Source organism: Rhopilema esculentum, chromosome 16 (genome assembly GCF_057945365.1).
Source record: "Rhopilema esculentum isolate cy_ngs chromosome 16, ASM5794536v1, whole genome shotgun sequence".
In the NCBI taxonomy this organism is placed as follows: Eukaryota; Metazoa; Cnidaria; class Scyphozoa; order Rhizostomeae; family Rhizostomatidae; genus Rhopilema; species Rhopilema esculentum.
Window position 1 is genome coordinate 14,105,418 of NC_142830.1, and position 17,618 is coordinate 14,123,035.

Consider the following 17,618-nt stretch of genomic DNA (forward strand, 5'->3'; position numbering starts at 1 on the left):
CAGAGTAAATTGATCAGATATCACCACATAGTTTCTTTTTCTTTTAAGCATTTAATTCTAGTCAGTGAAAATATTCCTTCACTCAGGCAGGATTATTAAATTATGCAAAATCCGTTCCAATTATTTTTCCTTCCAGTATAAAAAAATGATCAAGCCTAACCATAAGTTCAAGACTGCAGCCGCTTTCGAATCATAAATCAGATGTTTTAACTGGAAAATGCGATATATTTTGATATATTTCTTCAAATCTACAAAAAGGCATACATCTTCAAAAATATTTTAATAGCTCTATTAATAATATACAATTCATAATAAACCCAACTGCACAAAAAACTTGGTTTTTAGCTACATCATGTCCTTATTGAAAGCTCTAATCCAAAGGCAACGAACAATCAAGAAGCCAGCTGCATTGGAATGATTCTTATCGTCGTAGCCGGTGTTACTGTAAAGCCTCAAATTTGTCCTCTTTGACTAATTAGTTTGGGATATTTTTGAATGGGTGAGGATTCGAAAGGAAGGTTAAAAGAGGATGATGACTTGTTAAAATCATCTTAAGATCGCTATGCTTATAGGCTTTTTATGGAATTTTTATATTTTTTCAAGCTTACTTTGAAAAACTACGTTTATATTGAGAAAAAACGTTGCGAAGATGATTCTAGCACTCTTTTTATTTTATGCTTTCTATGTCATTAACTAAAACCATGTATTGTAAGAAGTGACATGTCAGGATGGGGGCTTATAAAAAAATTGCAATTTCAAGGGAGATGAACTTTTACGAGGAAAGGGGCAATTCGAAGATTTACAGCACCTATGAAATGTGACGCTTAGTCAAAATGTCTAAGGTCAAGCCAACATGCTTTTTAGCTTTTCAAGCCAAAGGAAATGGGCCATCAATTTCGCTTGGAGCTTGTGTTACTTCACACCAATCTTTAATTTTATAGTCGTAAATGTCAGGTCTCATAATTCCACCAGTTTTCTCTTTACCATCCACCCAAACAGCTTTTCTTTGTACGCTGTCCATTAGTACCGTGCCTGGAGATTTTCCTCTTTTATAAGCCTAAAATTATGGTAGTTTTCATTGAATAGGATGAAACGATTTCTAAAAAAATGCATCCTAACATTTGAGCTCGAAGTTGCGCTTCATAAAAATCATGTATGCCTTTTTTGAATTATATAGGCGGTCAGATAAAATAACAATTAAAAGATATGGTCAAGAAGGCTCCGCTAGGTCTTCAACGCAATCATTAAGTTTCCGAACCCAAGCTAAATACAAGAAAAATTCATTTTGGATACAGTGTTGCACTCAGGGTTGTGGTAGGTCTGGAACACTGCAGATCATATTATTAATCCTATTCTGCAAATGGGGTTTGACATAGAAGACAAGCGTGGCATTTCAACAGTGGAAACAGGGTGGATATGTAAATATACTATGGTTGGTCACTGATCATAAAAAGTAACCTAAAACCAGCTCATGACTCTCAAAACTAGGCCAAACTTAAAAATTTGACCAAATTGTTCCCAAATTTGATGATGCGCACTGGATCTTGCGTTTTTGCAGTTTTCAAGCCCCTTTGTGGCAAGGCAAGGGACGGTCTTCTAGAATTCAGTTTGATAGAGATGACTGACGAATGACAAAAGCATCAAGATTCTTTTCCTTCTATTTCTGTTTATTTGAAGATAAAAAAGTTTCATCTAGTTCTTCTATGTATTGATTGCTTATGAGTGTGAAGAGTTTCTTAGTATTTCATCGATCTAAAGCTGCACTTCGAATTGCAATTTGCCTTATTGAATGAACAACTGACAACTTACTGATCTCGGTAGATGGTTGCGCTTTTCCCATTTTGGTGGCTGGTGTAGTCTAGGCATGGGCTCCGACTGACAGGTTCGTATCGATATCTGTTCAGTTGTACTCAGTTCTATTAAGAAATATCACTAAATGTTAGATTTATTTCAACGCAGATAAAATATTTACGTCAAATTTGATGACACAAAGAACAGAAGTATAAATGTTAAGTTAATGATATCTTATACTATTTTGTACGAAAATTGCCGTAAATGGTATGTCGTGTGCTCAATGCTGTATGGGCCGAGCTGTGCACGCTTATAGCGTGTAGAACAGAATTGTTCTTAGTTGCCTTTCCAAGTTTCACGCTTCGCTTATTGTGATCATCAGGCAACTGCAGTTTTTGTATGTATATGCCAAATAAGTTATTGGACGATGCTGATAATAGCCAAATCAGCACTGTTTATTTTCCTTAATTGTTAGATTTCAAAAAACTAAATGTAAATTAAAAAAAAACCAGTTTACGAACACTGCTTTACGTAAAAGGTTTCTCAAAATATTTATGAACAATTTTTAAGGGAACAGAATTTCAAAACGGCACTGGATTGGTGCTCCATTACAGTTAGGTGCTCGTTTTATTGACTGGCCAATTTCGACCCGCAACTTGGTACATGTACTTCCTAGCTTAGAGTTTTCGGTCAATAGTCTGAAGTTCTAAACTGAGAGAAAGAACTAACAAATTGCTAAAGCAGTGGCGGAAATTGAGCATTTTTTCTGAGGGGGAGGGGGGAGGGGAAGACACTGACAAAAAACTTGCCCACATTTCTAGCAGGGATGCAGTTGTAACATTTTAACGGGGGGGGGGGCCTATAAAATTTTTAAATTGTTTTTTATGTGATAATTGCTATTTGAACATGACGAGGTTCGATGTTTTTCCGATCATGAATTGAGCAGCCAGGTACATTGATTGTTTTTCAGGCAGCTGAGATCAGAACATTGATACCATGGAAAGAGTTCGGGGGAAATTTCATTGCAAGCGAGGGAAAAATGCTTATATTGTTCAATGGTTTAGTGAAAACCGCCACCATGGTTGGCAGCGAGAAAATTTTTGAAATATGACATTCTAGATATAGCCAGAAAATGCATATGAAATATTTATAGTATCGATAAGAAAGAACTTTTTTTAAAATTAATGACCCATTGGTTGGATTTTGAATTGATGCATTTCTGGTTGTCATACTTTGTGTATATTTTCAAGCATACAAAGTTTGCAACGCGTTTAAATCTGTCAGTTGTTCTCTGTTTCTTTTCTGGTTAAATCGTCAATAGCTGATCTGTAGTGAAGTAACAATTCTTAACAGCTTTCTTTGCGTTACATGGTTCTTGGCTATGTCCAAGCACAATCCGCGTCCCCCTCAGCCATGAACAAACGAAGTTTGTTTCAACCAAAACCAGATTTAAATTTACCAACAAAGTCTCAGATTTGCCGACCACAAATTCCGCCACTGAGCTAAAGTATGTATAAAAATGTTTTTTGAAAAACGAATGGCAATTTCAAAGACGAATGGCCATTTGATGCTTTGCGCAATACAGAATGTGGCGCATAATGTGTAGATGTAATTTTTAGCAGAATCGAAGAATTATGTACTGCCAACTTTCATACCTGGAAGAGTTTTTGATAACATATTATGCTTGAATCTTAGACCATGAGGATCAGCGGCACAGCTGGTGTCAAAGTCCTGTATGCCATATTTGCTAAACTTTTTAAAGTCCTCTAACTGTAAATGAAGAAAACAATGTTAAGGTCAATAAATTTTAAGCTTTAACTAAATATTTCTAGCACTGAATTTTAATAAAGAAAATTTCGATTTAATTCAACAAACAAGACGAAAACTCGAAGTTAGATTTCCTTTTCAAGAATGCTAGAAATGAAAATCTTTTACTAAAATTATGAATTGTGGCTTCACCAAATACTATAAAAATGACATCAGAAAAGTTTGAGTTGATTACTATATGGGAACAATAAGAAGTTTGTCAGTTACTAAGGGTGACAATAACTCAAGCTCGCCTCAGGCTAAGCATTGCAAATCATCACAGAAATATTTAGTATACATTGGCTCTTATTGTGATAACATGAAGCTTTTTAAAGTGTACCTAGCATACCTTTCGAAAAATATCTCGACGATGAATTCCTACACTATCAGTTTTGTATGGGTCTTTTGCGTACATTCCTTCTCTGATAAATGATTGCCTGGAAGTCTGTGAGCTGGGGGGTCTAAACTTTGCAACAAATTCAGGCAACTCATCGATATCTTTGGGAACAAGAAGAGATGGTAACTTTAACAAAGGAACAGAGGATTCAACAAGTCTTGACTCTTTCCTAATTTCCTTTGACGACAAATTGTTTTTTAATTTCAATACACTCCAGTTTTTTACCATTGACTCTTTTGTATTTCTTGGCGGAGGGTTTGGCTGATACATCTTCACTGAGAAGTCAATTGGCTTTAGATCCCACACAGTATTGACCTTAGCTGATTCCAGCATCTCCTGTCTTCTGTGGTAGGCCGTCATGAACAAATCACTTCGTGACTTAACAAGACCCTGCATTGCATCCAGACTGACTCTGGAGTCAAAGCTCACTAAAGCCTGACCCGTATTGGCCACTGTGCTACCACTCATAGCGATACATAAATTTGAAATGAAATATTAATTATTCAACAAGAATCCAACACTTCGGACCTACTATTGTGTGTCCTCTGTAGTTGTTTACATTGGCAAAGGATTCCATAGGAACAAGGATGCAATTATTTATTGGACTCGCTTTCAAAAGGAGGTGAGCAGAAGCGAAGTCACGTTGACCTCATTTGTTTTCATCTGCAGTTGACCTTCCAGTCACGAATCAATGTACAATTATGGAGAGAAAAAAGAGAGCACTTTTTATGATATGTCAGTTCCTGGAGGAGCAAGGTTATCAACAGACTTTGAAACAACTTAGTGCAGAAAGGTTGCTTTATTTTTATTTCTGTTGTAAAAAAGTAAATCTGCTAAACAGAGTAACATCAGATTTGCTGGCACGCATTTCATCAAAGAAATCTTAATGTTTAATTTAATCAATTATGAGCTAAGTACCAAGTGCTACATGAAAAAACAGCATATTAAATTTCTTCTCAATCTAAAAGCATCTTTGATTTTAGTAATGGTTTGGTTATGTACAGAGAATACTGTTATAGAAGCCTTTACTAAATCATCAGTGTTAAATTAACCTATCTAATTTGTAAATGATATTAAATAATATGGGTTTTTTATCAAATAGTGAATTTCAGTATGATGCGAAATCGAGTGACTCTTGTGCATCAGGGAAGCTGCTAGCCCTTATTGATGGTGAGTATTAACAATCCATTGAAATGAGTAGGATCTAGGTATAAAGACATTTATAAATTGGAACAGGTAACAGATGCACCTTGGAGCCAACTAGTTGTCTATTTGCACCAAATTTATAATGCTGAAGTTCAATCCCCCCCGTTAGGTTTTTTTTCAGGAAAATCATAACTGTTTAGTGGGGAGAAGATTTCAATTGAACTCAAAGTAGTAATTTAGCAGATAGTAGCCTTTGCTGTTAAGGCTGGGAAATATTTACGCACATGCAGTTACATTATCCATTACAGGTGGAAATGTAGTACCTTTTAAAATTTATGATTTAAAAATTTATGATAAGTCTAGGAAGGTTTCTTTTATTTTATGGTTATTTAATTTTAGATGAAATGACAGATAAGGAAGGGAAAACACGGAATAAGAGAAGCGAGGTTTGATAGTTGTGCATTTTTCTATTTCAATTTTACAAAAAAAAGATTTCACACAGAATATTTTGCTTTCTTACTTAAGATAAGATTTTTACAAAGCTGGAAAACTTAGAGGGCAATACAATCCATCTTGAAAATTTGACTGGAAACCGAAAGTACACCATTAACATTGATACAATTTAATGGACATTTTTCACCTTTTTTTAGAATTTTTCACCTGTCAATCATCAAGGGTCTATTGAAGGCTTTTAGTCTATTTGCAAAAATTATCATTATTATTGGTATAATATATAAACTACTGATATTCCATTTATTTGAATTCCTTTTAGCTTTTATCTGGAGATGGAAATTTTGTCAATGAGGTAAATTGCTGGTGCAATATCTTTGTATCATTAATCACAAAAAGGCCTTTCAGTAGCTTGACCTTTCAGACTAGGGGATGGGGGTTCATGAGTAGTAAAATTTACGTACAAAGACATAGATGATATGAAATTTAGGTGCTATTTCACCTACTGATAGGCATGTTTACTGACAAACCAAGGAATCTTTGCACCAACTAGAAATTTACCGACATACTCATGAAAAATTTGAAGGAAGAGGTTGTCACACCCCTACACCCTCTGCTAGCTACACCCCTGTCAGTTTATCTGTAGTGGAATATCAATTTATCTGTATTGGAATATAATGAAATGGGAGTAACAAAGACCTGGAAATCCTTTCTTTAATGATAAATGTATTTTATGTTATCAAAATACTTTTTTGAGAAGCCAAGTACATAAACAACAAGTATATTTCATCCCCTTTTTATCAGCTACATACATACACCCAACATACATACATTCATCATTTATTTTGTAAAGCAGGTTAAAAAATGGCAGCCTCAAAATGGCTTATGTGGACCTGCAACATAAAATTGGTAGAACAAAAGAAAATCTTAAAAAAAAAATAAAAAAATTAATATTTACAGTATCTAAAATTATATAAAATTATTAAAACTATATACTATGATAATTATATAATCTGCAAATTTGTTTCTTATGCAAACTGTCCCTTTAGAAAAATTTTGATTTTGATAAGGAACTTTGTTTTCTTGAAATTTAAATTTGGCAAAGCCCAGAGAGGGAAAAGTGTCTTCATCAAACACACAGAAAACCTATGAGATAACTTACAAACTATTTAGTTAATGCCAATGTTTTTTAGATACTTTATGAGTTTCATTTGGCAATGATATCTATTCTGGTTTTCAAACTTTCCTGAAGTTTTAATGAAGATTTAAATGTACCCTATTAATGTCTGTGTCTGTGTTTTATTTTTTTAATCTGAAATGTTGAAAATGAGTTTTTTATTTCCTTTATTAGGAGTATTGTGTTATTTGTGGATTTGCAGGAAGTGCAAATGTGTTAGCTTCCCAGCTATCTTCAAATGGAGGTATACTTGTTTTCCGTGTTTTCTTTTCAACATTCACAATTTCAATATTTCAATCAATTGAACTAAGTTGCTTTATAAATTCATCTGCAATTTTTTACTCTAGGCCTGCCTACTGGTTTTCAATTTTCAGATTTTGGTAAAAAGGGTCAATACAAATCTAACTGCTGTTTTAATTTTAGTTCTTGCATCATCATGTTCAGGCACATTGTTCTACACATTTGAACTGGGAAACGATTTTAAAGCTTCATCTGTGACCACAATTCCTAAGTCACATCCATTCCATTCAGCAGCTGTTCTTTGCCTTGATTTTCACCCAACCAAAAAGTGAGGATTAGAGTCTTTTTAATCTGCTTTTTAATTTTACAAATTTTCATATAAAAAGTTCATTTAAATCAATGCTGTGTATGTAATTTTCACTATGCTCTACTCTTTCTTTATGTTCTTTACCTGCTTCATGAATTGATAGTTTCCTTTGTTTAATGTCTATTCAATATATAACTTTTATTATTTGTTCATAACTTATTATAGTCTTTCATGGCTCAATTTGTATTATTTGAAACTTTGATTGGCTACCTATACAGTATCTTTTAGCAGCATTGAATGTCATTTGTTAGGTGTTAAATATAGCTACAATTTCGAATCTATAAAAAATGTTCTCAAAACCAGTATGAAAGGTTGTGCTCTTGCAATTTATCAGTATTTCTCATAACGAGATTGAAATGTGTGACTTTAAAAATAATAGAATAGTCATGATTAGCAAATTGTTGTTGAAAACCTTTGTGTTGTATTTTATGATTTCTATACAGAAGTCTTCTTTTAACTGGAGGAATGGATGGAATGGTTTGCTTATGGGATCTTGAAGCCTCACAAATTCCCTTAGAACATTATAAAAATCACAAAAAGTATGTGCGTAATTTATGATTTATTGTTACAATTTTTATCTTTAAGCAGTTTATGTTGGATTTAATTATTTAAGAAAAAAAAGCATTAGAAACAATTTGGTTTGTTGACACCGTCTCATCCCCACCATGAACTAAGAAACTATATCTAACATGCAATTATTTCAAGAACAGACAATTCAATGTGCCAAGTTTATTGCATTGTCAAGTCCTCCCAATTTGATAGCTGGCTCGTTTCTATGAACAGACATGGAGGTGTACCCTGGTTAAAAAAATTCTGCTTCAAAGACAAGAAATGTTCCCATTCATGGGTGCTTATTCAGAAGATTATCAAATTTGTTGACAAATGAAAGATAGTCCATCAACTTTGCTGACCAATGGGGCCTGAAAGCCCTCCTTCAGCACAGTAGCTAGTGATGGCTTTGTTTAAGGATCAAAGAATAAATAAGCAAAAGCTGTAACATAATAAACAGCAAAAACAATAAATCTCAACCATCTGAAATATCAAAAACTGGCAAGTTTGCAAATTTTCTTTGGTGGTGATGTCTTCAAGTGGCTTTCTCTTCAATTTTCCTACCACCCAAGTGAGTTCCGTTATCTATGAGTTGACGTGCCAGTGTGATTCTGGCTGCGTGGGACGCACTACCTGAAGATTTGGTATAGAATGAAACAGCATTTACCTTCCAGCATTATAAATGAAACTCTCCCCCAATTAGAACAGCCTCGTCGGTCTTGCAGATCAAAAAAGCAACTAAAACCTGCGATTCTGCCATCGGGCAGCATTTACTAGAAAATCCAGATTGTGCAAAAAATCTATTATAGCGATATGTTTCGAATTATTGGCAAAGCCCGATCATTGATCCATCTGTCAGCTTTGGAATCTATCTACATAAGCACGAAAAAAACCGCTATTGTGTAGAAATTCATTTTCACCTTAGGACTCCATTGGTAACATTTTCCATATGCAGTTTTCGTAGAGTTTTCGATCTATGTTCTGACGTTTTATACTTTGAGTAGTGTCGAACGAAAAGCTTTAGTTTACTCAAATGTTTGCTTTTTTCAAATGTTTTCTCAAGTTTTGTACCACCAAAAGATTGTTTGTTTTTTTTATGGTTCAGCTTCTTGCTTCAACTGCATGGAGAGTATCTAATACTGTCACATTTTTGTTTCAGGTATGTTGTAAGAGTGAAATGGTCCCCTTCAGGCCGTTACTTTGCCACAGCTTCCTATGACAAAAGCATTTGCATTTTCAGGTATGATTTAAGTACGAAGGTAAGGTAATTGTTGCATGAAGCAGAAGTACCCAAACAGCAGTATATTTTTCTAAGCAGTTAATCCTGCATAATTGTCATGGTCTTTAGTCTATTTGCAAATGCCTTGTGAATCGAGCCACGGTTAATCAGGAAATTTTTTTTCATAAAATCAAATTGTTATTTTCCTGGTAATCTTTTGAAAGATACTATATATCATTGAAGCATCATCAAACTTGTTGTTTGTAACAAGGATGCGGTTTATGACGTATGACAGTCACGTAGCAAATTCAACAAACTCAGGGCTCTGTCGGTAAATCTGAAAATTGACTAATGGCGGAAACAAAGAACCAATATCTTAAAATCTAAAGCAACACAGATTGTTCAACGAATCTATGAAGAATTGATTTATTTCTATTAAAGTAAATTTGAAGTAGCAGTTTCTTCTAGCCTTGCCTAATACACCCAATCAATGCCCATGTCATGCCCATGCCACGCCCATGCCATGCCTATTACGCAGCAAATATATACCTTGCAGTCTCGAGGTTTAGCGACGGCAATGGTGGCCACTTTCTTATTCAGTAATCCATCATTAAGTAACCAGATGATTTACGCTTTAAGTATCACAGCATCAGGAGTTCAATCATCTTTTTCCTAGTCAGGATTGGTGCGCTAAATCATTTATTCTTTGCAACTTGTTTGTTTAACAGTAGATAATATACTAAACATGATATGCTTTTTTGCTCATAACCTTTCCAATTTCTTTCCTTTTTATATTCAAAAGCGTTTATAATATCTACAGATTTTAAGATTAGATATAAATATACCAGTTGAATCTCTTGTATCTATTTTCATTCTTTTTTGTTCAGAATAAAGGAAGAAGAAGCTTCTGGTTTTGATTTACTGAAGAAGCTAGATCATGCTGGCTGCGTTGAGGCGATCTGTTTCAAGAAGGTCGGTACATTTTATATCTTTTCAATTCATTTTTCTTCTTGATAGCTACATGTCACAAGGACAATTCACTGTCGTTGTAGTTGTTCCAAAACTTTTGGTAATGCACGCGAACTCTTACAGTTTCTTGTCCATTCTTTCGGCAACTTACTAATTTTTTTTCAATTCAGGACACTGATGTCCTTTTTGCTTCTGTGAGAGACGACAATATGCTTTGGATTTACGACCTTGCGAAGGAAAATATTAACGAGGTAGGGTCCAAGCTTATGATTTATTTCATAACCGTGCAGTGTATACCTCCCAGAGATAAGAACTGAATTTGCGAGGAAAGGCTTCTTCTACATGGGTGTCTTCTTCTTAAGTACCAGGCCTATTGCAGGCATCGGTGGCAGTCATAAACCTCCAATCATCTCTCCAACCTGCTGTTTTCAGAAACACGATTTTGCTCAATCCATTGGATCTATCTCTGTCTGCTACGGTCTCTCTTGCCCTCAATTTTCCCTGTCATCTCAGCTGTCAACGTCATCTTTTCTATATATATATATGGTCAAAAAATGACATCTGCCTCTTTTTTATAATATAGAGAAGTTCTATTTTGACACCAGCTCTTCTTAACACTTCCTTGTTTGAAACTTTCTTAGGCCCTGTTCACACGATACCGGATTCATGTCGTATCGGATCACTTTTCATATTTGATATATGCCTTCTGTTCACACGACGACGCTTGAATCCGATACACTCCCTATCGTTTTTGCGGAGCCAAACCATTCCGCTATAAATATGGAATGGATTCATATCGGATCACTTTTTGAACTCGTGTGAACGCATGAATCCGATACGGTTTCGCTCTGGAACCTCTGGTTCGAAAAGGCAGCTTCGGTTTCGGGTTTTCTAAAAACAGTTAAACAATAAACATGCTTCTTGCGATGATGATGAGCTTCACAAGATGAATGCAAAGGAAAATTAGATGGTTTAAAAATTGATTTCGAACTAGTTCTTCTTCAAAACAAAACAGCGTATCAGGTATGTCTTGTCAAAGAATGCATTTAATCAGAAAAAGAGCTTAACAACGAACAGCATCCCACGTTGCAACTGCTAAAAGACCATGGGTTTTTCGGAGCAGTGTTGAAGTGAGCAGCACCGTGTGAACAGGAGTGAATCCGATACGAAATGAGTCCGGTATCGTGTGAACAGAGCTTGATATTCTTATCGGATTGGGTCAGTGAATCCGATATGAAATGAATCCGGTACCGTGTGAACAGGGCCTTAATCCATGATATTCTCAACATCCTGCGTAGAAGCTACATCTCTGCTGCCACAATTTTCTTTTCTGTCTCTTTGCTTATAGTTCAACACTCGCACCCAGATAGAAGGATTGACCAGACAAATGTTTTCAGGATTTTTACTTCAGTTTTCATTGAGTTGAATTTATCTTTAATTATCGAATGCATTTTGTTGAATGCAGCTTCGCTATAGTGATCTTTTTCTTAACTTCAGGTAGACACATCATCTTTGGTGTTGAGCAAACAACCTAGATGTGGACGTGTTCAAAGCTCTATTGTATTAACATATCTCCTTGATATGTTAATACAATAATCTCCTTGACTTGCTTAGCGACAAGGGGTCTCTTTGATTTTATCATGCATTCTGTCTTTTTTGTGTTTAGGTCTAGTCCTCTCTCTTGACTTGCTGTTACCTTCATGTCTATCATATCTTGTAGCTTTTGTTCTGATGCCTCTATCAATTCCTTGTCGTAAGCATATCGTAGATTATCGATATTCACTCCATCAACAATGCAACCTTCCACATCACTAATTTTTCCAAGAATCATTTCGCTATTTGAATTGAAAAGGTCCAGGGAGAGACCGCAACCTTACTGCACTCCGTTTTTATTGGTTTCAAGCTATTTAATGAACTATCAATAGATGCAAGGACATTTGACAATGTATCTGCTTTTGCTTTGATTTTAAGCAATTTCTATGTATCTGGTTTTGATATATTAATACAATAGAGCTTTTCTGAGCCTACAGTTGTAATACATTTATACTTTTATTGAAAGCATTTTTCTTTTTACAGGACAAGTATTGATAACAACAATGTATTGAAGTTTTTATCCCGTTAAGTTTTTCTCATTGTTATTACCTATTGTTATTGTTAGTAACACGGCACCTGAGAATATAGGCCATAGTCCAAATCATTTTGATGATTTTTGTGCATATCTGTATCTAAGATTTGCTTAAGGCTGATCTTTTAGCTTTTGTTCTTATAAATTGCTTTTCCAGTGTGATCAGTTGAACATGAATGCGTTTGGGGATGATTACGTCAGCTTCAATGCCATGGACTTGAACATTTCTCCAAGTGGCAGATATCTGCTCACCAGCACAGGTATATAATATTCTTTCATTGCCACCACAGAAGCATTATCATCTAAATATTAACATTTCACATAATTTGCAATAGGTCAATATGGGGAGGGGAGAGATCAAGAGTTGAAATGAAAATTTTGCTTAAAATCAAGGCTCAAATCTATTACGAATGGGCTCGGCTACTTTCGAAAAGGTTCCCAGGACAGTTTGGCCTCCTTAAAAAACTAACATTCGAAAGCCGCCTGTTAGGGCTCTTAGTATTAAAGTTTGCTTTCCAAAGCATCTGGAAGTTTTTACATTTGAAAACATTCCCCAATGAAAGTTATCCTCTGTGTTTTCCAACATTACTTTTTCAAAAGAACTTTTTCCTGTTCTTTCCTTTCTCCTTTAGTGCGATTATCCTCAGATCAACTCAAAATATTCTTTCCTGTAATATTCCCACGTTCGAAAATCCTCTCTTAGGACTTTTTTTTCATTGTTTTTCAAAGTTGCTTTCTTCTAGAGCCTTTTCATTTTTTCCTTCTCATCAGTTCTCCCTTAGTTCCCTTGTCCACATAATTTATGAAGATTCTTTGACCTAAAGTCTTAAGACATGTTTTCGTATTCACAATTTCACATTTGAAAGTTCCCCGTTATTGCTCTTTCACCAGAGTTTTCCACAGTAAGTTTCATCTAAAGTCTTTAAATGTTTTTCCCTTCCATATTTCTACATTCCCACAAGGTCCTTTCTAAGGGCCCTACTTTCACATAGTTTTCCAAGTCAGTTTCTACTTAAGCTTTTTTCTTTTTTATTTTCAATATTCCCCCTTGGAAAATCCTCCCCGGTTTGTTAGTTTTTTTCCTGCACGCGAGAGCATTTTGTCAGTTCTCTTATGCTCAGATTTTTAAAGTATTGTTTCATGCATTTATAAATAGCGTTTTGAATGTTCTCAAGTATGATAATGGAATATCAAATGTGACTTTGATTTTTTCTAGTAGCTTTTGAAAATAGCCCTACCATTTTTTCCTAGACGTTTAATCACTGAGAAATTTTACCGCTGTCAATGCAATGGTAATTTATTTTGCGCTGTAAAGATGATTGTTTGTTTTTCTTCATGCTATCGTTGCCTACTGTAAGTCTAGTTTAAGTTCTGTTTTGTAGCTTAACACCAACACAGAACAGTGAAACTGTTTTTATTTCTAGATCAGCAAAGAATTATTCTTTTTGACATAAATGATGGAGCACAGGTATTTGCATGTTCTTATTTCTTGATTCAGTTAATGCAGTTTAATTTAGATTTGGTTCTGGCAAGCAGGCAAGCATGAAACGAAAAGCTAGGCATGCAATGGTTAGAGAAGTAGAAAAGAAACGAGTGGCCCAGGGTATTATCAACGAGAATAGAACAAGATAGATCTTGCGTTCAAATTTCAAAATGTGACACTCAGATAAAGATAAATGTTTTCACTTATCAGCAAAGCATTTAAAGGGCACATGAAGCGAACAACGATTTTCGTCGATTTTGTAGAGTTTTTTTCGCTTGTTAAGATGTCGTTTTCAGTTTCTTTCACCGCACTGGACTCCTCTGAATAATCCGCCCGTGAGCTGAAAAATGGATCTTATAAAATGATACCACTTGAACGCGGCCAGATCAGCGCTGTGACGTAATAGGTTTGAAACATCCCTTCGAAAGTCATTGCAACCATAATAAAGCCTAGCGCACAAAGCAGATTTTTGTCGCAAAAGACGAAAATTTTTGTCCTTTACGATAAAAATCTGTAGTGTGCGGGATCAAAATCGAAAGGTCTTTTGCGATAATCTCTGAGATTAGATATTTGATATTTGTCTTTGGTCTTTTCGATAAAAGAGAAATTTCGTGCAGTGTACGGGGTCGGAAGAAAGGCTTTACATTCTAAAAACCGATCAAACGTTTATTTTTGTTCATATGATTCACTTTGAGTTCTTTCCTTTCAAAGAAGGCAGCACATCGTTCACTGGAAAATCATAGCAAGGAAGGGGGAAATACTAACTAGTTAAATAGTTCATTCGAGAAAAACAAAAATCTTACTCTTTTGCGACAAAAGTCTGCTTTGTGCGCTTGGCTTAGGGGGAATGTTCGAGCAATACAAGATATAATCATGCAGCTTTGTGAAAGTGCACAAATTGATACGCTGAAGACGATAGGATGCAGACGCCATGTGGCAAATGCCCCCTCAAGACATGGATACTCAGGTGTATTAAATGACAGGAGCGAATAAACATACGAGGAGGCCTATCCAAGTTGTCCACTGAACTATAGCCCCGTCCAAACAAAGGAGATCACATAATGATCCACTGTGACATCAGCTATTAATTAACTTTAAATGTTAAGAAAATTAGAAAGGCCGGAATTTTGCTGCATGCCATTCTGATAAATACCTTTGATACAATGAGGCATTTTTGTGATTGCTAGTGCACCCCCTAGAATCGCTTGCAGTACTGTTTTTGATTCTCATTCTAGTTTTATGAAAGTCAAAGATAATTTGAATGAAAGATACTGAATGCCATTTTCTTAACCCCCTGTTTTCTTTAGGTAGCCAATTATTATGGGGTCATTAACGATGAATATAGTCAGCCGAGGAACTGCTGGCATCCCTCTGAACGATATTTCTACACGGTAAGTAACAAATTTAGCCTTTGAACGATTATTTTTACATTGTGAAACAATAAGGGTCAAATCGAAATGGATCCGCTGTCAAACTGATCGCCTCGCGTTTACTGAACGCCGTTTACTGAACGCCGTTTACGGAACCCGGAACCCATTTAAACCGCTATACTTGCACATTATAGATTGATTTTGCTTATGGAGCCATATTATTCAACATTCTAAAAGGGTAAATGTTATATGCCAGATTGATCTTTCGTTTAGATAGGCAATATCTAGCAATATCGCTAATTAAAGTTTGAAGGAAATTGTCTTTCGGGAAAGGGAACGATTCTTTAATATCTTGAAATTTTAACGTGAAATTATAGCAGCATGATCTTAACAGCGGAAATATCTCTTACAGACTTCTGATGACAATAGTATTTGCGTCTTTGAGGTTTCATCCGGCAAAATTGTCCAGAGATTAAAAGGACACGAAGGGCGCGTGGTGAGGATTTTTGTCTTGCTATTTTATTATACCTTTTTAAAGAGCAAATTTAGGTTAATTCGACATGTCGAAAAATAGATTTGTTTTGCCAGCATGTTAATAATTATTAAGTAATGTTTGAACTGAAAAATCTTAAAGGTATTCGACAGATACCAATGGCGCTTAAGCCATCTTTCAATCAAGAATTGACCAATCAGTGAGTGTGATTCCACTCCCACGCTTGTTGATTGGCTAATGGTGATTGACTGGTGGCTTAAGCCAGTTTTGTATCTTTCGATTGCCTTTAAGCGATCGCCAGCGTAACGGAGGGGTATAATCTTATTCTTTCAGCGGGATTTGATGTTCTGCAATGAATTTTCATTGCTTGTATCAAGCAGTTATGATTCGACTGTGCGCATGTGGCATCAGAACCAAGACAACAGCTGCAGATCTTAGTAAACTGGTTTGATTATAACAAATTTTAGAAATAGATTGTAAAGAAATTATTAAATTTTGAATTTTTATTTAGATATAACATATATTTATATGATAGGTTTTTCAAAATTATTTTGAAATGAACACGTTTTTGGTATCTATGTTGCTTTTGCATCCTAATTTCTGCCACTTGTAAGTTTCAGCAAAAAGTTATTTTCTGTGCCTTTGCTTACAACCCTAATTGGGAACCGGAAACCTCTCTACTGCGTCCTCAATTTCTATGATTTCTGTACGAAAACGAGGCTTACATTGCACAGCAGGTATAGCAGATATTTTTGCATTTTCTAGACTAGAGAAGCTGCTTTTATTCAAAACAGAATGCCAGAGTAAATTTTTGTTAATTCCGTTACCTTTTGTAATTTTAAAGGCTTTGAAGGCCTGTTTACACGGGATCGGATCCGAACGGATCCGTATCCAAAGTGGTTCGGATGGGCTTTGTGTTTACACTGGACCTGGCGGATTCGATCCCATTTGGATCTGCTGTCCGTACCCGTTTGAGATCCCTTTTGAAGATGGTCCCGTTTGGGATAGGTAAGGATAGACAAGACATTTTATTGTTTCGAATCTTTCGACTTGGTTTAACCTCAGCTATCAAATCTTTTATCAAAATTTCTGCTTTTTTAAAATGAATAAAGAGGTTGATAAATAAAGGACCAAAGAGCAAAGTTTTTGGTTGGACTGATGAGGGGACGGCTCTACTGCGGAAAGTTGTGCTGGAAAATAAAGTAAACAAAATCTAAAGCGCATCTTTTTGAGAAAAAGTAAAACAAGATACGAAGGCAGATACAATAGCCTTCGATCTCTGTAAAATAAAAAATAATTTCCTCCCTTCCGAGGTTTAATAATTGCCGCCAAAATTCCATTATTGGAGTGAGCACACAAATCTGCGCATCTTGGATCCATACGGATCCGATCCCGTGTAAACGCAAATATTTTCAGATCCGATCCCGTGTAAACACCCCCTCAAAAATGAGTTCGGATCTGTTTTGATCCGACCCCGTGTAAACAGGGCCTAAATATCGATGTCAGGGGGGGAGGGGGAGTTGGAAATGATAGTAAACTTCGAAGACCTGATAAAAAACATTCTTTGTACAAAACAAAGCCAGAAACCTCCAAGTTTTAACTAGAAAAAGCAGGTTGAAAACCGTAATGTTGAGGTACTTACGATAAAAGGCCTTCTAATCGTTCTTTTTTCGTTTTCATTTTTGAAGGAATCTCGTCCTCCAGCGGTTTTTCTAGAGGTCCTCTTATTCAAAACTTGATAACAATACGCTGCTAAAACATTTTACAGTCAGGCAGTACTGCTGTCTCCTTCAAAGAGGTTGACAACCCTCGGTCTCCATTGTTTTATTTTGAGCTCCCTTCTTTGTGTCTTTAACAACTTCATCCTGGGTTCGCCTTTTTTCTTCTGGCCTTGGTCTTTTTTCAACTGGAATTTTTTTGCTGGTATGTCATAAGATGAGCAAAGAGACTCGGCCTTTTGATTTTATAATTTTGATTGATTTCTTTATACGCCTGCTGCTGGTAACACATTTCAGATGTTTCTTTACCATTGCTTT

The 17,618-nt window shown here is 35.5% G+C and overlaps 2 protein-coding genes across 2 annotated transcripts; one reads left to right on the forward strand and one right to left on the reverse strand.

The window, feature by feature from the left end:
• Positions 1-202: 202 nt before the first annotated feature.
• Positions 203-4,582, reverse strand: LOC148958357 (uncharacterized). Its single transcript, XM_089112987.1, has 4 exons — positions 3,947-4,582; positions 3,447-3,561; positions 1,810-1,916; positions 203-1,057 (listed from the first exon to the last, which is right to left on the reverse strand). Exons 1-4 carry the CDS (start codon positions 4,460-4,462, stop codon positions 869-871), a joined length of 927 nt encoding a protein of 308 aa, XP_088969113.1. The 5' UTR covers positions 4,463-4,582; the 3' UTR covers positions 203-868.
• Positions 4,583-4,601: 19 nt separating this feature from the next.
• LOC135682682 (uncharacterized) lies at positions 4,602-16,156 on the forward strand. The gene is made up of 15 exons (XM_065197668.2): positions 4,602-4,787; positions 5,097-5,164; positions 5,540-5,586; positions 5,913-5,945; positions 6,942-7,011; positions 7,191-7,335; positions 7,818-7,913; positions 9,083-9,163; positions 10,030-10,114; positions 10,282-10,362; positions 12,394-12,496; positions 13,661-13,704; positions 15,027-15,110; positions 15,502-15,585; positions 15,916-16,156. Exons 1-15 carry the CDS (start codon positions 4,696-4,698, stop codon positions 16,018-16,020), a joined length of 1,218 nt encoding a protein of 405 aa, XP_065053740.2. The 5' UTR covers positions 4,602-4,695; the 3' UTR covers positions 16,021-16,156.
• Positions 16,157-17,618: the final 1,462 nt, after the last annotated feature.

Bases quoted from the DNA above. Each gene is read 5' to 3' on its own strand.
- LOC135682682 (XM_065197668.2), top strand. From the start codon at position 4,696: ATGGAGAGAAAAAAGAGAGCACTTTTTATGATATGTCAGTTCCTGGAG. The intron at 9,164-10,029 runs GTATGATTTAAG...TTTTTTGTTCAG, and splicing joins AAAAGCATTTGCATTTTCAG to AATAAAGGAAGAAGAAGCTT. The intron at 10,363-12,393 runs GTAGGGTCCAAG...TTGCTTTTCCAG, and splicing joins CGAAGGAAAATATTAACGAG to TGTGATCAGTTGAACATGAA.
- LOC148958357 (XM_089112987.1), bottom strand. From the start codon at position 4,462: ATGAGTGGTAGCACAGTGGCCAATACGGGTCAGGCTTTAGTGAGCTTT. The intron at 1,917-3,446 runs GTATGAAAGTTG...ATTTCTTAATAG, and splicing joins GTTATCAAAAACTCTTCCAG to AACTGAGTACAACTGAACAG. The intron at 1,058-1,809 runs GTAAGTTGTCAG...CCATAATTTTAG, and splicing joins GCAACCATCTACCGAGATCA to GCTTATAAAAGAGGAAAATC.